This window comes from Sylvia atricapilla, chromosome 1 (assembly GCF_009819655.1).
Source record: "Sylvia atricapilla isolate bSylAtr1 chromosome 1, bSylAtr1.pri, whole genome shotgun sequence".
Taxonomy (NCBI): Eukaryota; Metazoa; Chordata; class Aves; order Passeriformes; family Sylviidae; genus Sylvia; species Sylvia atricapilla.
In genome coordinates, this window is record NC_089140.1 from 78,829,931 (window position 1) to 78,856,595 (window position 26,665).

The 26,665-nt window shown below is 37.9% G+C and overlaps 1 protein-coding gene across 1 annotated transcript in view; it reads right to left on the reverse strand.

Moving 5' to 3' along the window:
* Positions 1-26,665, reverse strand: part of TRIO (trio Rho guanine nucleotide exchange factor) — a 243,989-nt gene that overhangs the window by 124,258 nt on the left and 93,066 nt on the right. Inside the window, exons 8-11 of the mRNA XM_066326466.1 lie at positions 25,722-25,853; positions 21,494-21,724; positions 13,495-13,617; positions 7,263-7,454 (exon numbers count right to left, since the gene is read on the reverse strand). Coding sequence (XP_066182563.1) covers positions 7,263-7,454; positions 13,495-13,617; positions 21,494-21,724; positions 25,722-25,853 — 678 coding nt within the window. The remainder of the gene's footprint in view (positions 1-7,262; positions 7,455-13,494; positions 13,618-21,493; positions 21,725-25,721; positions 25,854-26,665) is intronic.

The window sequence follows — 26,665 nt, forward strand, 5'->3', positions numbered from 1 at the left end:
TGGTGAGGTACTGTGCTTATGAATCATTCCCTCAGAGCTCACCCTGGATGCTGGAGACCAAGCCAACAGAGGACATGCAGACCTTTCCCTCCGCACAGCCAGTTCAAGGTAACACCACCTGCCTCAACACATGGGCACCAGCACAACCAAGTGTGACACTGCCTGGCGTAGTGCCTGGTCAGCATGGCAGCACTATAAACATCCTATCTGGCTCCCAAGGCACCAAAGGGCTCAAAATATGTTGTGTTTGCCTAGCCCATGAGCTCAACTGTCCGCTGCTTAGGAAGCAAAAACATTTTATGAAAAGTGCAGAAAGAGAAGGACAGTAATTAGTATGCATTACTTGCCTAGCTGTGATTCATACACTGTTGAAAGTGGAACAATTTAAGCCATTTCTGAAGTGACTAAACAGCTCTGTGACACTTCCATAGCAGAAGTTACTCTAATACATTACCAAATAAACTTTTTACATTTTCCGTCAAGTAAGGTTTTGACAAAAGTCTTCCCCTCAAAATAATCTAGGTGTTTATAAACAAAATTTATGATAAAGCCACCACAGATGAATAACACTGTCAGGTTATTAAAGCTGGATAGAAATTCATGTAATGTACTAAGCGAAGCTTAATTCTTAATGGGTGGAAGTAGCCAGCTGGCTTCTCTGCAGCTTTCAAATCAGAATGAACCCTGGCTATACTGGAAATTACATAAATTACCTTGCTTTCAGATACAAAATTAAGGTTGAAGACTGTACAAGGTTGCACAGCAAAGCCAAAAGAAAGCAAACAGTTTTCAGCAGGGGGTGAAGAGAGACTAGAGCTTACCCATACATGTTCAGCAGTGCAGAATTACAGATTTTACAGTGCAATGACTTTCTGAAGTAACACATTATTCCATAAAAGAGAGCTTGGCAACAAAAATCCAGTGCGGGAAAAATCACAAACTCATCATTAAAAAACTATTAACTTTCTCTCGGTGTGAACTTTTGAACAACTTCCAGTCATGTTGTTTTCTATTCTTTGTAAGAGAAGTAGGATGAAGATCCCTAAACAAACCATCAAGTCCTCTGATCTCAGTAAGAACTTATCCAGCGGCAAGACAGCTCTAACAGACGGTGAGAAAAACTGCATACAAAACTCAATCCAGTCACAGAAGGAGGTTCTTCTCTTTTCATCTTCTCTTTGCATCTTATCAGAATTAAAATTAGAGAGGGAAATAAAATTCTGAATCCCTGACAGGCAAATGTTTCACTCAGCAGATTTTTTTCTTGATCTAAATATAGCACAGACCAAGAAACATCTGCTTGAATGAGCCTGCATCCTGTACTACCTCTTTCCTAAGTTCTTGGGAGCATGCCATTAGTCACTGAGATGGTATTATTTCAATTGTCTGCAACATCCTGGAAGTTTCAGCGTTTCCATCATGGGCCTCTATCCATTTAAGTTCCATCTCTGCAATCTACTGAAAGACTGCAGTTAAATAAGACCCTACTGTACTTTGCTGAATATAAACAGAGAACAATTGTTTTTGAGTAAATACTTCACCCAACAGCACAGAGTTATTTTATTAGGGTAAAACATCCATCACACTCTTTCACAAGTTATTTATTCATTTTTATAATAATGGCTTTTAGACATGCAGTCTGCCTTTTCAGAAGGCTCAGGCAAAGAAAGGCACGTGGTTTCTGCGTGTAAAAACTGCAAATTCCTCTTTCTGCCCCTGTCCCTCAGCAGAGCATTGCAGTATGTGCACTACCACAGGCAGAGCTGTTGAAGGACCTATTATTTGTACAGGGCCAAATGTTGCAATGGTGTTCCCTACCAACTATGTCTAGGGATAGAAAGGAGCTTGTGTGTGTATGTCTGCCAGTAAGCTTTGGCTTTGAGGATATGCAGTGCACAAAGAATGTGTCTTTTTAAAAACAAAAACCCTAAGGTGTTAAGAACCCTGGGGTTTGTCTTCCAGGGCCTTTTAGTGGCATTTAAGATGTTAAATGTCTGCATTTTCTTTTTCATTAGATATAATTATCTTTAAAAGCTTCAAATACCCATTTCTATCCTATGGTTATAAAGGAATTAATTTCTGATTCAGAATAAATTCTTCCTTGCAGCAAAACCAAGTTTCCCACATGTTCATAAAATTACATCAACTACTACTACCCTGTTAACATTTGCCCTATTTCTTAAATGAACAAGAGAAAAATGTCTATACACAGCTTAATAGAGCATAAAGGCCTACTTCTGCCTCACTTTTGTCAAGCACTCAGTGCTATTTCAGTAACACTGGGACTTAAATTCCATCCTTTTTTCCAAGCAAAGAAACTACCACTACTGAAAAACTCAAGAGAGAAGAAAAGCTGAGCTAGGAAGCAGAATTCCAGTCCTACCAGCAGTAAGCCACTACACACTTGAGTGTGCAGCCACTGAGAGTGTTTCTCATTTCAGATTTAAAAGTGTCCTCCACAACTCTCACAGGACGAGCAGCATATGGAAATAGTGACCTGAATGCACTTCATATCTTTTACCAGACCTGTTACATTGACCACTGCTGTGCTATAATGACACAATAAAAATACTAAAGATGCACAAGCCAAATGGATTAAGCCTTTACACTCAGATGGGGGCATCCAAAAGATGCTCTGCTGCTAGAAACAACATGCAGAGGAGAAAGCAGCCTTTTTGTGACATGCAAATTTAACCTGGAGACCACCAGCACAGAAAGATCAAATACCCAGGAGGGACATGTGACCAAAGGACCAGGGCTGTGATCTCAGGGTCTACCTCGAGACAAAATGAATGCAGGGCTGTGCTGTGGACACCCTCCCATGTTGGGCAATGCAGAGGAAAGTGTATTTCCAGCTGTGAGTTGTGAGATAAAGTGAGACGATTATCAACAAGGTTTTTTGAATCAAAAAGCACACACCTCATAGATGTGAATGAACGGGCAGCACTGTGGCCAGAGCAAGGCCTCCTCTGCCCTCCCATGCACTGGTACCCTCAAAATGATGCCACCTTCCTTCCAAAGCTTGCACAGACTACAGTTTCATTACTTCGGTCATGATGAATTTGTATCCAAAAACCTAGCCAATTCCACTTCCCTTCTCTTTGTTTCAACCTCAGTCTATTCTGGAGCAAAGTTTAGTTTGAGTAAGATGAAAAAAGGAGAGTCATGTCTTCTAGTAACACCATTAAGCATACTGTGTAAATATAAAAAGCGCTCTGAGCTATTTTATAATCAACTTGTCAGAATACACACAAAAGGTTATATGCAAAAAACCAACAGGCTCTTAAGAGATCATTCTCTTCCACATACAGTCAGCCTGATCTGCATTCCCACACTTGACTCCAGTTAGGAAAATATCTGTTGCTCTACTTTGGCACTACAACAAACACCTGGCTTGGACAGGATTTCAGTCTTCCCACTCACAGGGAGCCATTTTGGAGAGAGAGTGTGTGCACATGTGTATGTCTGTGTATGGAAGAATTTGAACTCACATCAAAATGCTGTTCATCTCTAGTCTGTGACATGCTTCACAGCAGAGACTATTGAAACTCCTGCTCCTGTGTTCTGCACACAGCCTTTTATGATAACTGCTTATTTGTTACTGTTATCTTTAAGTGTTATCTTTTGCCTGTGCAATTTTTTTCTCACCTCATCCCTTGCTATATTATTAAATGTCCAAAGGCACAAAAGCCATAAGGGTTCCATTGTCTTGCAATGGTTTGTTTCAGATGTTCAGTTGTATCTGACCCATCCTCAGGCCAGGAATCTGTCAAGACATAGTACTTCCAATGGAAAGATCCTGACAGGGATATTTATGATCCCAAACACCATTAAAGCTTGCCAGTGCACAGCTTAACTTCAGTACCTCACTTCACTGCAGAGTCTGGCTTATAGATTGAAATTTCTCATTGTATGCATGGGAGCTAAAAATCAATATTCAATTGATACGGTTTTAAAACTAGTAATAAGATAGCATCATGTAATCTCAATTTACAAACAGCAAGCAACTGATTTTCTCAGATCATTACTAAGCAAAATGAGCGATACCATTACATAACACTGTATTTGTGTCATTTCTGAATAGATCCTTTTTTCCCCAGTGAAAAATGTTGTCTATTGAGGTTACTGTAGGAGGAGCCTGAGAACTTACATATCGGGTTTTTGGTATTTGTAAGCCACAGGGAGCTCTACCAGCTTGTAAGCACCTCACTACAAAACTTCTGGAAATGCTCAAGACAGACAGTATTTTCCATGTGCATCATACCAGGCTGCTGCACACGTAGCACACAGCTGCTCTGTGCATACAGATAGCAAAGCCTGTTACTTTCTGGAAGAGCCTTTCATGGCAAGCACACTGCTGAAAGCAGAAACTGTGCTGATTTACTCAGCATGGACAGAGGGAGAGTACTCTGCAGTCACTGAAGGGCTGCTGCTTCCTAGGCAAGCTGAGAAAAGTTGCAGGCAAATTCTGCATCAGGTATAAAGGTTATGTAAATCTACAGGGAAGAAGTGGTATTGGAATACTCTCATCCAAATGAAAAGCATTCATTCCACATGAAGTATTTCTGGGGGAAAAGAATAAAACATACTGAAACATCCTACTTCAAAGAAATCAAGGGACTGGAAGGATATCGGAGCCAGATTTCAAAGTCTCAAACAGCCAGCCACTCAGACAAACAGCTTTTCTACGCTCTGCAGCTCCCTCCAAACTGTCACACGCAAACAGGAGTTTAACTCTTCATGCCTATTTTTTTTACCATCAAAATACACACAGACACACAAAAAAACCAAAAAAACAAAAAAACAACAACAAAAAAAACCAACCAAACTCCACCACCAATAAAACCAAACCCTAGAGACAGAATTTGCCCCAAATACTTCAAGGGCAAAATGCACTGGAGGTGTTCTGCTTTGTTTGGGGGGTTTTTTGTGTTTTGGGGCTTGACTGGTTGGTGGATTGGGCTTTTTGGTGGTGGTTTTTTTTTGTATGTTTGTTTTTTTGTTTGTTTGTTCTCCCCCTCCCCCTTCTTTATTTAACAACTAAGGCACCTCTTCATGGTTCAACAACCAACCTGTTATCCTACTGCTTGAACTCCTCTCTTCTCCAGCTAAGCATGCACAGAAATTTCTGCACAATACGGCAGAAAGGTTATGCTGCTTACAGGTATGCACTAATTTATTCAGCGACCTCACACATCCTGCAGGAGAAACACTATTCTCTTGCCAATAAGCACGGATGGCGTTCAGGTTAGGGCATTTTTATCTTCCATCTGCTTTGTGATGCCTTCTCAGCACTCCATACGCATGTTTGATAACAAACAACATGCTCTTGAAAATAGATCAGAATACAGAAAGCACAGGAGAGCTTTGAGCTTGCAGTTTTTTTGCACCTGAACCAAGGACTAGTCTACTAAATATGAATCACCTGTCTCACTCTCTCATCTGTATTTTTTCAGCAGATTGCAAACATACAAAAATACATCCTTTCTGACACAAATAGGTAACTTTAAAATTTTTCTTTGCATTGCTAGGTATAAAGGTTATTCACATCACAAAACCAAAAAAAAAAAAAAAAAAACAACAAAAAAAAAAATCAACATCAGCCAATATAGTACTTTTCCCCCGAAGTCCGGACTGCAAAGAGGCTTCCATATTATCAGCTGTGTGTGCTTACAGACTCAAAGTAATAGCCATTTTCCCAAAGAAATAAATCAAAATACAGAGTATCTCTTTTTTTTCTTTTCAATAAAACATTATTATCTAGGGGAGCAGTGGCAATGCGCCAGCACATCTGGATCAGCCTACCAGAATTATTCAACAGTGACTCACATATCAGTCTGCCTTTCAGGGTTTTTTTTCATTTTTGAAAGCAAATCCTTTTACACTCTTGTCTTTCACCACTACGACCAACTGTGTTCTATTTAAATACCATTCCAGCTGTTGCTCTTCATGCTAAGAAAAACAGGTAATGAAGAAATATATTTTTAAAACATGAACACATTTCAGCAGCTGACTGCTCCTGTGCTTCATAACAGATAAGGGCCAGTACTGTTTGCTTGTGAAGGTGAAACAAAAAAGCTGCCCCCTAAGAACAGTTTATGAAACAGCATTTATATTTTGTTTGAACAAGCAGAGTCCTGTGAGAGTATTGGCAAGGAACCATCTAACAGAAAACTGATGGGGGAGCTATGTACTCATGTCTAAAGCTGAAAAGTAATTCAATCCTGACCTCCTTCAAAGACCAACTGCCTTGTGCTTTTGTTTCAAGTGCAAAGCAGATGTTTCACTTACAAAAAATTCCTACTCCTATCCTCTAGGAGGTTTTGCTGAAGAAGCTGCTTTGAATACTATACTTTACAACTGAACAGACCATTCTGCAATATACGGTGAAGGGAAGGAAGACACACCGGGACATGCTGTGATCCAGAAGCTTTTCATAATTTCACTGAGTTTGAACAGTGAGGAGATTAAACATGAGTTCAAAATAGAAACCAAGTAACCTAAGATTGTTAAAAACCGAAACACTTTACGAAAGTCCTTATTCTTGCCTGTTCCACCTTCTCCCATGAGCTTCTAAATTCACGTTCTGTGTTTTGAACTGGAGCAAAAATCTAAAATTAAGTGTGGCTGAACTCTCTTTTTCCTGGTGACCTTGAAAGAAGACTAAAAATTGCAAACATGAGGCAAACCATTGCCATTATCAGATAAGATCTTTAGGTTGCAAAGAACTGTCAATATACAAGACAGAACTGTGATGTGCAAAACAGAGAAATAAACAAAGTCCCTCTGGGCAACAAGGTTGCCTCAAGTAGCCTTGTGCTTCTGCCATGGTGTCCTTGGTAGCCTTGGTCTTCTGAGCCATGTCAGTCTGGTAAGTCAGACAGCAGGAGAGCTGGTTGGATAAAAATCTGAAAGCGCACAGTATCTTCCTCCACAATGCTGATTTTTAGCTGTACCAGTTCCCTGACCTTCTGACCCTTCTCCCTTCCCTGTGACTGAACAAGCATGTGTACTTGGGACAACAAAGAAGGTAAAAGCTGCTTCTGAAAGTAAAAAATCAAAATCAAATCAAATTTAAAAAATCCTTTAGCAGAACCACCATGCTACCCCAGTCCACAATCCACAGTGAATTACAAACTAAAACTCATCACACAACAGCAGTTTTTACGGTATCTTATGGCAAGCTTCTAACAATGAAAGCAACACTGGATAACACCGGGTTTAGGGCTTGAAGTTATCACCCCAATTAGCAGAAGTTTTACCTCTTTAACATGAGTGTGAAAGGACACAGACATGTCCAGCAGGATCTTGCGCTGCTCCACACGCCTGACAAAATCCTGTATCCGGTCTTCCAGCTGATGGGCAGCTTGATAAATTTCCTCCGGGTCACACTCCCCAGTCTGAGCAAGCTGTTCTGCTGCTTCTAGGAGCTTATCTGCATTCGTATATGTGTTCTGGAGAGAAGTAAGTTAGTTTGACAGGGTTAAATGAAAGAAAAGTCAGTCAGTACATTTTAAAGCACCCCACTAATAACAACAAAATAATGAAAAGGCCCTCAGAATGTATTTGTCTTTCTACTTTTCTTAAAGGTAGCACAATATAATCTTCCTAAAGATTTTGTTTCTATATATTTTTCACTTAAATGTGAATAAATAAATTCATTAGGTCTTTATTTATATCTGTTCAAATGTCTCCTTGACAAAAAACTTGGAATTAGTATTTTATATACACATCTAAAATAAAGATCAGCATAAATGCCTAAATGCCTAATCCACTACTTGCAAACTGGCCTACTTCAACACTGCAAAAATCATTACAGTCAAGGACAGAAAACTTTTCTAGAGTAGAAGAAATTCTAACTGCTGGTAGAGACACTTAACATCAAGTCCACACATCCAGCAGGAGCGTGGAGAAAGTGACCAAGCACAGAAGGAGAACACTCTTCTTCATCCTTACAGAAGTCAGGCATCCAAAAGTGATGCATCAAGGGTATCGTCAGGCATCCAAAAGTGATGCATCAAGGGTATCATCATTTGTGAAAAAGCAGCAGCATAGGAAGATTCAGAAGTGAGCGTGTGTCCTAGTGGAATAGTGTCCCAGTACATTGTAGGATTAACAAATGCAGATTAGAAGTCCTATCAGAGACTTGATTCTAAGCAGAAAGCAACAGAAGAAGTCTGGTCTCTGATGTGCTAGGAGTGCTACAGTGCAGCAAAGACACGTTTGAGACATTTGTTTAACAACTCTTGAAGCTCTGCATTTGCAGCCTGCCTCAGTATCTTTCTCCTTAATTCAAAACACGCTTGAGTCCAAACTTTTGTTATACTTTGGGTGCTCTTTTTGAGCATAATCTTGGGTTTTCATTTTTCAGAATGGTTCTCAGAACTCTCATCAAGGAAGGTTAGAAGGTTGTTAACCACTGAAGAAAAAAAACTGAAGCCAAGTCTAGACTAATGAAGCTTCGCTCATGTCACACCATTAGGTCTTCTGATAGGTTTGCACCACAGACTAAAAAAAAGAATGTATTCTTAACAATATAAACTATACCTTTTTCTTCTCCTTTCTGCCCTTCCATGTTCTCCTAACCTCAATTACATCAGGTAAAAACAATCCTTGCAAAGATAAATTAAGCCTATGCAAATGTGCTTTTCTTTGCCATAAATATAGTATCACACCTCTAATTAACATTATAATATCCACAAAAATTAAATCCTAATACTGAACTAAAGGGCAGGAAATCAGAGCTCTCCCTCAGGGTATCAGGTAAATTACCAGACAAGCCCAGGACAGATTACATGACTCAGCGAAGTTTTCATATATTTGGGGGGAGTTCCCCCTTAATTTATTATGATCTATTAATGGAAGGAATTAAATCCATGCTGATGCTTGACTTTGCCTAGGTAACTCTCAGCCCTTCCTTAACTTTCAGCTTTTTAATTGCATTGAGAGAGAGAGAACTCCTTTCCCTAGGAAAGCCTGCAGAGACCATCAGGAGCTTATCCCGCTCAGTGGGGAGCAGACTACTCCATGCCCCAGACCACTGTCCCAGGGCACGCTGGCCCTGAACTCACTGAGCTGTGCTTGGGTGTTCTGCCTTCCACGGCTGCAGCTCACATGTGTTCAAGGGGCAAGGCCGAAGAGCCCCAAGGCACTCCTCAAACAACAACTACTTCATCAGTCCAGAGCACCACACCCAGCTGCAGATGGCTGAAACAGAAGTTTCCCATTTTAATGAAAACTTTATCTCACATGTGAAACATTGTTTACGAATTCCAGGAGTATCTTCCGCATTACACAGGCCCAGACACATCTGACTTCTCTTTCTGTGAAGGGGATGGTGAACCGCCTGTATTTAGAAAAGATCACAGCCTGGATGCTGCTTCAAAAGGGGTTGCGATTCTCAAACCTAGCAGCAGGTACATGCCCTATCGCTCAAATTTCACTTCTAAGCAGAGCTGGAATATAATGTAAACTGCCCTTTGGATCACATCAACTAGGTGTTCAGTACTAACTAGTGCCTTTCCCAGCTCTCTGGTCACTTCTAAACAATGCTCGGAGGGAAAAAAAGCAGTCATGTGAAGATTTTGAAAATGCTCATCCCGAGGGGCCACCTCCAGTTGAAAATTAGGCAAAAAAAAAAAAGCAAGAGTTCTTCCTTAATGGTGCTTATGCCAATTTGCTAAATTAAAGGAAAGGAGCCTTCATGGTGACAAACTTTCTCAGGATATCTTCAACAGCACACTCTCTCCAGATCCCAGGGGAAAAGAAGGAGCCCTATAAGAACTTCAAGACTACCTGTAGTCTATCCTTCTGTGCCCCAAGGTGCAAGTCATTAACAGGCATTCTTCTCCAAAATGATGAAAAATTCTCCATAATGGAATTTACCACCTTCCCCAACAACAAATTCCATAATTTTTGCCATGTTTCTGTTAATAAATGCTTTCTAAATATCCTTCACAAAGAACAAACACCATATTTTTGGAAAGTATATGAAGAGACACATCACAGAAAATGCAAAAAATTAAACTTCAGACACAACTGCATAAATTACTACTATTGACAATAAATACAGAAACAGAAGTGAGTGAAGGTATGGACTGCACTTCAAACAACCTGGAGTTCATTGTGGTCTGGAAAGGCAAGAGAGACACATGGATGGCCAGAGACCAACAGAAGTATACAAATCCTTAAAGGTATAGAAAATAAAATAGATTACTCATTAGGTACAGTGGACACTATCATATTTAAGCATCAGACAATACACTTAAAACAAAAAAGAAAAGTACGTTTCATCTAAGGAGCAATTAAATTGCATAACTCATTGCCACGGGGTCTGGCATACATTCCAAGATCATAAAGGAGTTCAAAAAGTAGCCTAATTAAAGAAAGAAAAGTCCATCAATGACTATTAAATACTGGTTCAGATACATCCTTCAGTTCAAACATCAAACAGGCTCAGATAACTGGGAGAGTAAAGGTAACTTTATAAGCACACATTCCCTTTTCTTTATGCATCTGGTGATAGCTGCAAGATAGTGTAAGACATGGACCTTTAATTTGATGCATTGCAACCATTTTGTGGGTAAAGTTCAGAACCAGTCCAAATTCATAACCCATTTTTATAACTTTAAAGGAAATGGGAACAGGTATTGGTAGGGAAATGAAAGATCACTATATTCAGACAAGGTTTGCAATAATCTTTCTTGTGCATTTCTTGTGCCAAGAAGAGTTACTTGTGGAAAAAAAAATCCCATTCATTAATTATTGCCATACACCTTTGGTGTTTTTTGAGCACAGACTATTGTCAAAAAGCAGACACGGATCACATTTGAAACACAAAAAACTGACTTAGAATTTCAGACAAATATGCATGGAGAAGTACAACTACAATATTGACCTGAATCCAGAGCTTGTAAGCTGAAAATTCATGCCCATAAGTGAATCAATTTTGTCAAAATTCAGGCACTTGACACTTCAACTACACGGTCTCATGGACACAAAGATGAACATGGAGAGAAGGTTAAAAAAGAAAGAAAAGGATGGGTAAATAGAAATTGAACTGGACAGGCTTTGCATGAAAAGAGCAACACAATTTTACTACAGTGGGTGCAAGTCAAAGTGTGCAATGTGTAGCATGAATTTGTAATTGGAATTTAGGGAGGATCATTAGCTGAGTTTTGACTATCTAGCTTTTGCACTGGTAATAAAAAGTATTAAATAAAAAGAAACAAACGTTCATTTCACATGAATTTAAAAGTCACTAATTTGTGAGACCACACCCCATTGACTGGAATGTCTATTCTATTTGACACACAGCTTATTTTAACATCTCTCTGAATGCTGTTGAGGAAATGACACCTCATCCACATTAAAAAAAGAATGTGGGAAAAAGCAGAAAGGAAGAAAAAAGAAAAAATAATTTTCATTCCCTTCAAAATCAGGAGTTAGCCTTTGACCAGGGACATGTCAACATTACTGTTGGCTCCTTGGATTTGCCAGAACATTGCCAGGCCAGTGACACTTCATTTAACATTACTTTCTCTCAACTTCTGATTGGAACTGACTAAAAACCCCTAATAATGCCTAGAGTCCTATTAAAAACAAACAAAACCAAAAATCAGAACAAAAAGAGCAACAACAACTAAAAAAAACCCAAATCAAAAACATAACAAAGACCAGGAGCAACCAGAAATGTAGGCAGAAAACAAGTCAGCCAAAAGTTACCGATTCTTTAACAAGGACTGCTGTTTTATACTTGAACACAATCTTCCTTGTAACAGCAACAACAAGAATGCCTTTTGGGCTGCTTATATTCAATTTTACAGCAAGTAAGAGGAATAACCCAGAGGGTGTGCCTCTCTTGGCAGTAACTCACTACACATCCAAGAGTCAGAGATGAAAAAAATACTTATTAGATCATTTTGTCCATCCTTCTGTCAGTGGAAGATAGCCCCCTGTAGTACATTTAAGTTCTTTAACCAACCTAAATTTTCAGTATCTCCAAAAATAGAACTTCCACCCATTCCCTGAAGAGATAATTTCAAACTCTAGTACTTCAGTTTTAGGAAGTTTTTTGTAAACATTTGCTTTACAGTTTTCTGCTTTAAAGTATAATGCAAATTAACAAGACGATTTTTTTTAACATCTCAGTAATGTTTTTATGCACTTCATCCCTTTTTGGCTACTCAAACATTTTCTTCTTCTTTGCCCAAATAATAAAGTATTAAGTATGAGATCATTCAGGCTTTGTTAGGTGTCTTACAGAAATAGACTCCTGCTTGTCTGATCCAGAAATATAAGTATTTCCACATGGAAAATATTACTTTTTACTAAAAATGAAGTAATAGACATGCATATAGAAAATCCAGCATGCATATATACAATAGTAACAACACCTATTATTTTTGAAAGTTGTACAGGAAATCAATATTGAGGAAGTTTTCTGATGCTATTTCAAATCCTCAGGTATTCAAGTGCTCTAAGATTGTATTTATAATAAAATTCTATCAAGAGCTTAATTTTCCACTAAAAAACTAAACAACACTTCTGATGCATCCCCCATAGTAGGTGTCACTGCTGAGCTCCTGCATACATCACAATTATCTAATAATGTTGTCGTCTGTTTGACTGAAGCACCCCTATATCAACCTCACCTTTGGAGATCTTTCTTGATTAATCTTGGAGATGTTTCCTCTTACCAATCATTAAGACTGGACAGACAGTGTGTTACTAATGGGGGCGATTCGAGCCTTCAGCTTCCTTCATAGGGTTTTTCTTCACCTCATATCCTCTTTTAAAGGCTAACAGCTACACCAGCTCGTTGTTAACTTCTCTGCATTCCTTAGTATCTTTATTTGTTTTGATTTTTTTTCCACAGAAAAATGTGTTCTGAAGTTGTATCATAATTTAATACTAAACTAAGGGTGATTCAGAAGAGAAGGGCATATACAAACTCAATTGTATTTAAAGAAAAAAAATTCAAGCCAGGTTGGCCAGTTTGCTGGCTCACCTGGTTTCTTAGGAAGGGGAAACCCTTCCTCTCCATGAGACTGCAGTGAGAACCTCAGAGCTCCCCAAACTTAAAGTCAGAAAGTAGGACTTTCAAGTTTTTCACCATCCTCTCTTACAGGCCACACAAAAGCTTAAATCCTAGATCCCCATCGAACTAAGATACTTTGAAAGGAGAGCTTTCATTCTTCTGTAAATCAATATCTGAAAGCATGTTTTTAAATAATAATAATAATAATGGTAATAGTGCCAGAGCAGTTCTATTGTACTTTAGGGTCAAACCCTCTAGGACTGTGGAAGTTCGTCATTTACTTCTCAAAGCCAGAGTGTAAAGGAGAAATAAAATAAAAACTTGCAACAGAAACAAAATAATCCCTTCCTGGAATGGAATGTTTTGTAGTGGAGCTCCTTCTGCACAGCCCTAAATTGCATATGTAGGAATTTTTCACTTGTTTCCATACACGTGTACAATGTGATTGCTTTTACCTGCGCAACCTCTTCGAAGTCCTCATGGCGTTTCTGCAAAGCTCTGGCCCGATGCAGGGATTTTCCCACTCCAGTGTGTTTGCTGAGAAAAGCTTCTCCATGGTTTTCAATCCAATCCAACACCTGTAGAACAGAATGGAAACACAGAGAAACCCTGAGTGGCTGTATTGAACATTACAACAAAAAGACAATTATTCAGGCAGTTGAGAAGCTGTAAAGGCGCTGCTTAAAAAGAACTGAGCTGTTAGATTAAAACACAGTGTTGCATTAAGGACATTAATGACATCTCATTTAACTTTTCTCAAGGCAATAATTAGCTCAAACTAGCAAAATAGTATGATCCAAGATTATATCTGTATTTTGAAGCCTACCAAGGACAACTCCATCTCTCCACATTCATCAATTTGACAGTAATCTGACCCAAGTGGTGAGACCCCTTGTGAGGGTCTCTAATCTGTTTACGCCTTCAGCTGACATTTTTCTGCAAGGTAACACTAATGAAGCTTGCACATTGCTAGTGAATAACACAGTGAAGTTCTACTTCAGATGAGAACTTGCTTTGCCTTCTACATATTATTAAGTCAAGAAATAAGATTCAGTAGTAACTAACTCAAATTAACACAAGAAAAATTAGCTGAAATCATTATGACATAAATGTCTGTATTCAGAGCATATGAAGGAATATGCTCTAGCTCTTAAGAAACATCTATCCCCTCAAAACATCAGACATAATTGTTTATTGTAAATTTTATAGCTGAAAAAAGTGGTGAACAGAAGACATTTTAAGGACCTTAATGCTTCTACCACAATGACTGGACTGAAGCTTCATAAATAGTAAAAACTCTACATGTAATTAGTTCCTGTCAGTTACCACAAAAGATTCCCACACACATAGCAAATTTCTGACGAGTGAACGAACAAAAACATCTAATCTTTCTTCAAACTAATACTTCCTAGTCACAACTTAATTCATTAGTTAAATATGCATATGGTATTCAATTTTTTGGATGATACCCCAAAGATTCATTCAGAAGGACATTCAGAATTAAAAACAACAGCACATAAACAATTCTCTTATGTCAGAGCTGACCACATCTATACAGCACTTACATAGTGGTGCAGAATACCTTACCTAACATTCACCTTTCAGAAAAAAAATGCTTCTTTTTTTTTCTTTGAAATATGAATATTTTAGTTGGTTTTGAAAATAACTTTGAAAAGCCCGTACTGTGCCTCTTTTTATCTGCTTGTGTCCTTTGCTCTGATTCCTAAAGTTGGGCTAGGTGTTCTCCCCAGGTTTCTTGTACTGAAAGTATAACTAAATGTAACTAAAAACTTTTTTTTTCTTCCACACAGATTTGAGAACCATTCCTGCAACACCACTCACGACCACATTCAATACATGTAATCACACACACTACTCCCATGAAAAACATCCATGCTTTCTTTAGCAGAAGAATGAAATCATGGTTTTCTCATTTATCTTGACCATGCAAATATTTCTGCTTGCGAGCTCCCTCCTATCTTCAAAACAACAATTCCCTAATACCACAAAATACAGCCACTTCAAATCACCAGCACTTCATTAAATCTCTATACTTAACTTATGCAATATTTGTTTTCCTAGTAAGTATTGCCTAAAGAATATTGTGTTTTAGGTCAAAGTAAGTTTTTATTTTCTTCTTTGAAGGTAAAGTATTGATCAGAAAAAGGAGTGAGGAGAACTGAACGTGGCCTCAGTTATTATTACCAATACTTTTGACTAGTTTCAGGAGACTACTTTTCCCATTATAGAAAGAACTGAAAAAAGGTGTGTTTGGATGAAATAATTAAACTGGACTCTGGAGACTACTAACAGTTACAAGCTAACAAATGAAATCAACAGCAAAATCAGTCCCAGAAAGCATGGGATGAAAAGCAGAAAGCAGCCCAGGGAGAATGATTTTTGCTCCAAATAATGCTGAATAATTTCTCAAGGGAAAAAATTGTCATAGAAATACAGTACACAGATCATGACATAAACCACACAACCAGAGAAACATTACTGTCTCTAAGTGAAATCAGTATGAATACAAGTTTCATTAGTGTTTAGCCTTCATACCTTGATTCTTAACAAAACTGAGGAAGTACTCTTGAGAATTTCATAGCATGTAGAGCCAGAGTCAAGTTAGGCTCTTCCCATCAATACGTGCTTTGCATACCACTTCAGTCAAAGGCAAATACCATTAGCTGGCACTGATATTAGCCTCTTAGCAACTTACACATTTTCTTCCTCTTCCTGGGAGAACTAAGAGTTAAAGAAACCATCATACTGAGCCACTGAGGACTCTTCTACCAATGCTGAAAGCAAATGGCATTCAGTCTGGTACTTAAGCAATACATAGGAGTCTAAGAGGCTCAACATTTTTCAGTGAAAGTGTGAATAGTATCATCCTCCACGGCAGCAAGTTGCTTTAATGATGCAATTAAGCTCTACTGCAGTCTCAGCAAAAACATCCTTATGCCCAATACAGGATCTAGAAAAATGCTTACTTTTCTAGCTCCCTAAAGCATATACGACAGAAGAAACTACTACTATGGAAAGACAGCTTCATTTTAACAAAACCATTGCTCATGGCTGTAAGATACATATATGCTACTCGTAGAAGTAGATCTGGTTTTGTGCAGATTCAACATGCTCATTTTCACCAATCTTTCCCACATTATTATCCATTCCTCACCCCTCACCCCTTCACCTACTTTGCATACATTCACTTTCCTGATCTCCACTTACGTGCAGCTGACATAGCATTCCAAAGGGGAGGATGGAAATATCTGCATTTCTGATCCTCGGATAGTTAAAATGTGGAAATACTCTCTCGAAAAAAGAACCATTTTAAACTGGAACCGCCTTCAAAGGCCACATGGGAATCACACAGTGAAATCATGTTGATGCTAGCAAGTAGCAAGCATTCATGGCCCGCCCTTCATTAGTCAAGGCTGAAACTAGTGACTGTAACCTGTCTTGAGGCAGGCAGATCAAGCAAGAAGCAGCACCATTTACCCAAAATGGACAGACAAGACACCCACTATGATCAAATAAATGTATTTTTTGTGGAAAAAAAACCCCAAGCCAAACCAAATCTAAACACCCCCCCCAAAAAAACCCCTACAACAATAAAAACAACTACAAAAACAAATAATCCCCCTCCCTACAACCCCCCAAAAAACTCCAACCAGCATATTTTATTGATTTCTGGCTTGCAAGCTATCAGGAGAGTTTTTCATGGACCAAAACTCTGATCGTATGAGTGTCAGCAATCTCACCTACCAGAAAGATTTTTATGCTCAATTTTCACGTTTCATGGCCTAGAAGAGCAGAAGTCCATGTTGCTATTCCAAGCCTGCTTTATCACTACATATCAGAATCAATCAGCTCCTTTCCTTACGTGAAAGGCTCACTATTATCTACTTGGTAAGCCTATTAACTCTTAAACATAAAATCATACTTTTACTAGCATGGTTTATATTAGAAGGGCTACATTGGCAATTGAGCACCAGTGCCCAGAGTTTGGTTTTCTTAATTAAAATAACCCCCCTTTTTTTTGTTGTTAATATACAAACTAACTGGGAACTAGATCCCCAAGCATGCTTCTGCTACCTAAAGTCAAACTCAGAATTCCATTCAGTTTAAGACTGTCATACATTTTCACATTTCAGATTCCAGATTTTATGTAATTAATTTCACTTATCTACCATTTTCATTATTTCATGCCCTGCTTTCTTTACTACTTGTTTCAAAAGACCAGCATATGATTCTTGGTGTTCTCAGATATCACTACAATGCTTTTGTTCACTTGGAAAGCTCCACTAGAAACAGCTGCCCAGTATACAAGACGGAAGAAAAAACCCAATGAGCTTTCTAAGGTGAAAGTAACACAAAGTGAAGTGTCAGTTCAGCATGGGCAATTCTCTCCTCCAACTCAGTTCTGTCACTCATTCAACACTTCCATGGACTGAGTAGTTTCATTAATCCAGCAGAGGGAGGAGGAGGAAATCACAGACTCATGCTAAAGGACAGTTACAGATTCAACTTAGAATGCACTTGGTTGCTTGCCACTATGTGCAAACGAACTATCAACAGTGGAAGAGAGCCACACTTAGCTTATTCTGAAAGGAAAAAAAAACCCACCACTTTTTACTTTAGTGACAATAATTAAAAGATGTTTTCATGTTAGCTTCTCAATCAAACTCAATTGAATTTTTTAACATTTAAACAAAGCAAGAATGTACAAACAAAACCAAAAGTGTTTTATAAAGAAAGTTGTTTTGGAGTTCTGCATAAACAATTCCAGAACTGTCTCAGATATAAATTTACTAATACCTCAAACCAGAGTAATTTCATACACTGAATGGTGGTAATGATCATTCAAATTAAAAACTAACATTTCTCAGCTAAACTACAATGACCTGATGAAGTTGTTTTGCTTTTGTTTTTCAAGAAAAAAGAATCTTTTTATTCAAGATCGCTTTTTTCCCCCGGATAAATTTTCAAAGCTAGGGAGCTACAATCTCTTAAGACATCTGCTGTGGCTATTAGATTAATCTATCTGGTATGGATGTTGAATGGTCATTGTCCTACAGACTGACCTACACTGTATGGTATATACTAGTATGAAGAGTTGTATTATGAAAGGGAACAGTGACCAAAATTCACACTGTGATTTATAATGCAGTGCCAAAAATACCCAATATCTGTAAAGTTAAGTTAAAGCAACATAAGGAGCTATACTCCCACATGCAACATTTCAGTAATTAACAGTCATTACAGAGATAAACCAAAGGACAACTCAATCTCTGACAGTGGTAATTACTGGATACTAAAGGAAGGGCTTAGGAAGACAGCAAGCAAGAGCTGCACCTCTGTACACACCTAGCTTGTAATTTCATGTGGTTGATAAAGATGTGCATTAGCACAAAAGGCTGCAGCTTCAAACTGTCAAGAGGATCTCTTGCTACCTTAATTCAATGTCTGGCTTGCAAAGCAGATGAAGAAACCACAGGCATAAAGAGGATGAAAGACATTTCTCCAACCAGTAGGTAAGGCATGTAATGAATAGTAAGTCAATATAGATCAACATTCTCAACTGGTTCATACTAAAAACTTCTGGTGTACTCACAATCCACATTCATGATTTGGACATAGCACATTACTGATACCGAAAGTTATAAAAATATGTAAAGCTGTCCTCTTTGCTGTTTTCAAATCTGTTATTACTTCATCTTAAATGCAGCAGATCCAAAAGCTGATGAGTCTAATACAGAGAAGGAAAACCCAGCATCTTGCTGAAGAACTTGGTGGTGACTGCACAATGACTTGAGTCTAATGATGGGTTATTTGCTTCTTCAAAGGAACTTCAAAGAACAAAGGAGTCTGAGAGCTAACTCCTCTATACTGAGAACCATGATTTAGGATGGAACAGAAAACGAAAATTCCTACAAGCATTTTATGACTCCCAAGATATTACAGGCAAAGAGTAGGAGCAGTACAGTAAGACTCTTTGCAGCATTTAATGAACACCTTCCTCCAGGAAATAAATTGCCTAAAGCCTGGCCTAAAGGCCCAAAACTTGAATTATGCACCTGGCAAATTACCTCAGGAGATCCCCTGGCCTAGATTGCCTAAGTAGGTCCTACTTGAACTAAATTCAAACTAGAGGAGAAAGTTCCACCATACAGTCCATACTTGTTGGCACTAGACTACTGAGAAGATGTACATTTTTCCCTGAGAATCAAACTATTGTGTTAATTTCAGTTTCTGAGGATTCCTTATGAAGGCTTTTCAATTTAAGAGGTGATTAATCTGTAGGCTGTGCCTAACCACAGAATCACAGCATAGTCTGAGTTGGCCCTTCAGTGACTACTCATGCACTGGATCCTCCTCACTAGCCACTACTTATGTTGAAATCTTCATGGAGAACCTCAAGGATTTATACAATGGCATAATGAATGGAGTGTCTGGTTCTCTGTGCCCTTACTGACCATTCATAACATTCCCTCAGCTTTCTTTTACTTTTTTGCCAGCTAGTATCTTTCATGCCTTTCTACATCTCAGCACTGACAATCTGGATAACAGCCTGTCTTTCAACATATGCTTCTTTTTAGATAAAAAAATAAATTAATGAAGTTTTGAAGATTTTACATAATTTACTGCCTAAGTATTTAAGTTATTGTCTTGGGATGCAGTATATAACCAAAAGCATGTATTCTATTCTCAGTCTGTTGAAACCAGTTGAAGAGGAGTTTTTTCTTTTAACTCTGGGGAGGGACAGGGTGGGTGCCTTCTGTTTTTGGGCCAGCTGTTAAAACCAGGTGGAGCAATGTTCCTTATCTCTTCCACATCCCATCCCCCCTTGGGGGTTATCTACTGTTAATGGGCCATTAAGGCTCACCACATGACTGATAACATTTCATCGTCCTATTGTGAGATGCTCCACCCAGTGGGAGGAGCCAAGCATTCTTACCTAGATAAAAGCTGACATTCAGCACAGCAGAGCAGCCTGTCTTCCACTGGACTTCCCAGAGGAAGACCAGACCCATCTCACCACCAATGGACCCTTCTACAGAATCATTTCTACTCCAACAGAACCACATCTGTTACTACAGGAGGACTTACTTGGACTGCTTACCAGCACCTGACCAACAGGGTGTCAGGGCATATTCTGACTCTGTCAGGGTTTCTAGGATTTTTGTTTGGTTTGTTTGCTTGGGTTTTTTTGTACTACTGCATTTGTATTTTTAATATTCCTAGTAAAGAACTGTTGTTCCTATTCCCATATCCTTGCCTGAAAGCCCCTAATTGCAAAATTATAATAATTTGGATGGAGGGGGTTTACATTCTCCATTCCAAGAGACGCTCCAGATTTCCCTGGCAGACACCTGTCTTTCCAAACCAAGTCAGTTATTTTCTTTAATTACGTGAAGAGATAGTCACCAGACATAGAAGAAAGTTCAGTTATCAAGATTTTTTCAGTCTCCCCACCATCTGCTTAAATTAACTTTTTCAATTACTGTAAATTATGAAAATCAGTTATTTCACTCCAAACTGCTCACATCCAGTACCTTCTTGAAACAGAACAGTACAAGAAATTTAGCTCAAAGTGCAACTAACTCTGAAGAAAAAAAATTAGTTTGACCAGAACTATGGCTATCTATCTAAAAACCCCATTCAGAAGCTGTGATTTGTGAACACTTTTACACTGAAGTGAAAGAACATGATCAGCAAATACTGGCCATCTTTACTTTTGTATGAAGACGAGCTGTTAAAGAATAAATTAGTAATGTCTCTGTTAATTGCAGCCCAAAGCCAATATTTTATGCTTATTAAAAATCCATCAACAAGGAATTTTATGTTGTTTCACTTTAAAAAGGCAAAGCTATGTCAGAGATACTAACACCTGTACATAGCTACTAATTTTTACAGATGCTGTCATAATAAAAAAAAAAATAGCAGCTAATAACAATTCAAGAGCAGTGTTATTATCAGAAAGTAATTTCATCTATTATTTTTATAATTCCTTATTACATAACTCTCAGATTTTAAAGAAACACTATTAAGTCAATTAAGTATTACTGAGCATTTAAAACCAAAAATTTTACTGACTAGGACTATTAATTTTTTGCAAGTTACAACAAGAAGTCTTTTTGACATTTCAAGTCCAGAATTTTACCTATAATGTGATAGTCAGCTTCCAGCACAAACTCAGAATAGCTAACTATATTAAAAATATTTTTCATCATATATTACTTAAAGTAAATAAATTCATTTAAAATCAGAAAAAAATGAAGTAGATATAGCAAGTTTTGATAATACACAGAAATTGGTATAATTCAGTCAGTCCCATGCAACTATTCACTTGTTGTACAAAAGAACATGGGTTTTAGCAGTCTAAACTCACCCGTCAGTGCAATCAGGCTGACAGAACACAAAGGCATTTAGATAAAGTGAAATAAAACCTACCTGTTGAACATCCTGTTGAAAAACGCAGAGCTGAAGCCGCTGGTGCAAGCGGACCTTCCGATGCTGCCAGATATTTTCCAGTTGGCGCTGGTGATGCAATACCTCATGGATGACATCCAGGACATGACGAACTGCTTTCGAGTAGTTGGCAGAGGCGGTGAGGGAATCGGAACTCCCAGGAGTTAAAGGTCTCTGAAGTTTGTCAAGGAGTGACTTCCCGTCTTGGCTCACCTGATCACCAGAAAGGACAAAGAATTACATGCCTTGCCGAAAGCTTGTAGGGCTACTACTTTGTATCCCATCCCTTCTCCTAGTTTTAAAAATCTTCAAGAACTCAGAGAGCAATGATGAAGACTTGTTTTATTGCAGGAATGATTACCTACATGCAGCTGTTATAGGAAAGAAAAAAAATTATATTCTCCTTCTATTTAAAGTAATTTTAACAAGTAGCAATCTTCAAAATAATAACCTCCATTTCAATTTTTTCATTACTCTAATCGTTTTCCTTCACAGTGTTGGGATGTTTCATTTGGTTTGCGTTTTTTGTTGTTGTTTTGGGGTTTTTTTAAACAACTAGTAGAATCTAACTTTGAATAAATATTCTTCACCTCTTTCCCTAGTCAACAAAACACCTAAAATTAAGCATTTGTCTAAAATTATCCTTCCAAAACAATCTCTCTTCATTTGCTCCAAAGGTGAACAGGAAGGTTGCTTTCTGTAGGTTAATATTAATTAGACAAATACATTTAAACCAACAGATATAAAACTTAGTATGTGATTCAGTCTGACACGATTTACAATTTCTAAATTATTGCTGTTACTGGTAAGCCAAGGGAAAACTGCTATTATGGCAAACTTAATTCTGATTAAATCACTTAAACCCTATCCACGTAGCACAGAAAGATACTGTTTTCAAAAATGCATTTTAACTACTGATACTGACAGGAAACATTTGTAATGTCTAACTGTTTTCTCTGATTTAAACCACAGCAGAAATATTCAGATTTACCTTGTATGCTAATTAAAAAGCAATAATCCTCTCTTATCATATTATTTTAACATTTAGTGTTAAAAACACATTTCATTGGCGTTTTCTCTGTCACTTTTAGCATGAAGCTCAGGGAACTGTTACAATTCAGTATCATTCAGCTACCTCTGACGAACTTTTCTAACAGCTCATCTTGCAGACAGGAACAAAAATTATCTGAAACCACAAGACTCACATATAAACAACAAACTGAATCCATCAAATCAACACCATGTCAGAAACAGCAAATTCGCCAAGGCCTTCCCTCAGTGGCGATTTTCAACAACTTTTTACTAAGTCAAGGCACATTTTAAATTTGTTATTCAATAGTCAAACAGATCCAAATGATTTTTTTTTTCCTAATAATTAGGTTACAAGGCAATTTATTTCTTAGTTTCAGTTCAAGCTCTACCCCTTTAGCAATGATGCTAACTTCTGAAAGTAGCTCCAGTAAAGTCAGCAGAAAAAATGCATAGTCCATAGCATAGTTACAATGCTATCTTTTTCCTTTTCTGCACCCAAAAGAATTACCTAGTAAGTCCTTCAAATATTTCAAGATAATGGACTTCAATTATCCATTCAGAGTCCATAAAATCTAAGTGAAAAAAGTAATTGTGACAGCCTCTTGATCCAATTATTTTATTAACTTAATAAACAAAAGACTGTGCACAGATTTTCCTTTGGAGTTAATACACTAAAATTTTCTTCCTTCCTAGTGCATAACTGCCTTAAGATTTCAGTGAGATGTATAACTTTTCTTTATATCTATAACTTGATTTAAGGCACATCTGTTGGATTTTCAGGCATACCAGTTGTCTCCTCTTGTAAGCTAGTAAGTGGCTTTACTAGTAATATACAGTAATTACCCTCAGTAAAATCAGACTGTCTAGTCTTAAAAGCATTTACTTTCTTAAAATTACTGTCTTCTACTTCGCAACCAAGTCGTGTTGTCAAGACATTGCAATCTAAAATGAATGACAGTGTTGTGATTCCCATAGTGTTGCTCTCTCTCTTCCCCCACTGTTCATTCATCACAAAATGAAAGGAGCTCCATACTGTAATAGAAATTAAGTCATACATTTAATAATGATAAGCAATAGTGCTGTAATATCCTGACACAGAAAGATGCCTCCATCAATCTTCAACAAGGAATGCACATTTGAAAAATGCAAAATAAAACCTTCTGCCCAGAGGAGGAACACAACTTGTACATACACATACAGTCATTATTTCTGCACCAATTCTGGTTGCTAAAGACAAAACTGGTTTTTTACCAGATGGGGAAAAGTAATGACCAGAAAACAGAAGAAAGACACTTAGTACTCTTTTTTCCCTTCCAGCAGTACCAGTGAAGATTTTGTTAAAATATCTAGCTATCCCAAAGTCAAAAGCTACAGCTTTGAAATCCTAAATATATTTTCAAGGTATGTTCCAAAGCAATCCTATACTCTACCTGTCCAATTTATTTTCTTTATGCATCACCAGCAAGTAAACATTATTTAACATGCTAATCCACAGTACTTCTTTACACTTAACAGCAGGCTCATCCAGTCACATCCCTGCCAAAGAAAAGAACCCACACAAAACCAACTCAAACCAAACAGAACCAAGTAGGAAAAAAGCGCCACTTTTTCAATCTCAGCCCTTTAAAATGATTATTCTAGAGAAATCTAGCCTTCCTCCTCCTTGCTGCACTCTCATGAAGCAGGCACCCCAGACTGCCTCTAAAAATAATAAATCTGTTACAAACATGGTATGTTTCTGTCCCTCTCAATGATGAAAGTTTATAATGAAGACAAGAAACCTTACTATAAAAGATGCTTTCAAGAATAAGTTAAAAGAGTTATGTGTAAGTAAAATCGCAGGCATTATTGGGTATATGTCATTAGATCAGCTGACATAGCAGGGTGGCATAGAGCAAGAATAGGGACATGAATGTGTATTTTACACAGAAGAACAAGAGTTCGTGAACCCTGGCATCTGACTCATGGTCACAAAGTTTATGCAGGCCCTAAGGTGGCAGGTATTCAAAAAATCCAGTTTTGAAATACTAACAATAGGATGGATCATCAAAACTAACGTTACCCTCCTTTACTGCTGAATGAAATGTGACCAGACTTGGGATTCAGCTTCCTATAATAAAGCTGGTTCATCAGAAAGTAGTTTTAATTTTAATGTAATATATAAATCACAATCATTATTTCAAACCTATATGACCTCCTTTTAAAGACAGGTGCAAGCTGTGGCCTAAGCTATCCTGTGTCCACTGATAATTTTTACTATGATTTGACCAAACACGGAATTTCTGAGTACAAGAATTACTGTATGCAATCCAGAACAACATCAGTTCTATTGAACAGTAAAAACAGTTTTACCCAACAAGAGTAACCCTGAGAGAAGAAAGAAAGGCAACTAAAGCAGGAAATGCAAAAAATACCTGTTACCAAAAAACAATGAATATTGACTTGATTTCAGCTAAGTAAAGCACAATAGAAAATTCAACATTTAAAGAAAACAAACAAGTAAAAAAAGGTGAGTCACCACTTTCTAGACCATCTTCAGAATAAGCATTTTATCTTAAGCTGTAAATACAATTACTAGAAATAGTAATTTCCTGAGTCCAAGATTAGAGCACTAGCATAGGATATGCTAATCTTACAAATGCTGACTACATAGGCATCCTAGCTCATTTAAGTGTCTTTGAGGTTGATGAAACTAAGTGCATTACCTTCTGGCTTCTCAAGTAGCATCCTTTGATAGTTAAGTCTTTTTGTGAGGCAATTTCAGAGATGGATTTTCCATCTCACACACTCAGAGAAATCCATGCCAACAGAATACCTTCCCAAAGAACACCCAGCTAACTTCCCTTCAAGTAAATGTCTAAACAATAGTATCCCACTGCTATTAAAAGGTAGTAATATGCAAATGCAAATTCAAACATACTTAATATTACTCCAGTGCTTCAAGGATTGTTTGTACCACACATGGTTAAATCTCACCTTTTAATTTCTTTCTGAAAGTTACAGGAAAGACTTTAACACTTCACTTTTGAGCAACAGTAGCAAAATCCAGTACATAAAATTTAAAAAGAAGCACAGCACTTGAATTTCCAATTAACTCCCAATGCAACAAGTGACACTGATTCACGACCCAAACTTAACAGGACACAATTTTATCTAAGGAAACAAACAAGACACTGACCTCTGAGTAAGCCAAAGTAATGTGCTCATATATCCCTTGATGATGATGGATAGCATCTTCTAAATCTTGCAGTTCTGAGGGCAGCTCCACCTCACCACAGGCTTTACACCATGAGTCCACATTGCTCATGTACTGCAACAGAGAAGAAACATTCAGCTTTGATTTTGGGTTCTACCATTAAGCACACATGATGGGAATATATAAAAGGACACTCATCTGTGTGACAGACACTGAAAAGACCTCTTATAAGCAAAAAGTCTTTACAGTATTTCTCTCTGAAAGAACCAGAGTTTATATCAGAATAGAAAGAAGTATTCAAGTCTGACCATACTTGTGCTTTCAGGTATTTGGAACTCCTTGAGCTGTTTGGAGACAGACCAGCTTAGCTGTATGTTGGCAGTCTTCAGAACCAATTTAACTGTTGGCAATATTGATGCTTCAAGTTTACTCTTGCTCCTTTTCTTGACTTTGCAGCTAAGAAAAAGTTTCCTTTATCCTGCACCTACCTACCGAACACGAAAGCCAACTAAGGTCTTGTTTACACAAGGAAGTATAACATGCTACAGCTTTCAAGTTCATACTCTTGGTTTTCAACCATCAGCTTCCTGTGCAGATACTCAGGGTATCATGAGGTTTATCACCTCACCTCTTTTTAATCTTCAGAGAAAACCGTGTTACTGCAAAACATGCACACAAAGAATTACTGGTGAACCATTCACTTAAACACTCCATAGTTGTCTTTTGCTGGGAAGAGGTTATCAAGGAAGCAAAGCAGTGTCAGGGCACAGCGAATTCACACCTCAGTCCCCAAAGAACTAACTTCTACATGCAGAGAAGCACTAAATCCATTTGGCAAGCTACTACAGCAGCAAGCATGTAAGGGATTTACAGCTTAAGTGGAGGTCTCTTAGGACCAGCACTGAACTTTGAGCACACAGCTATGT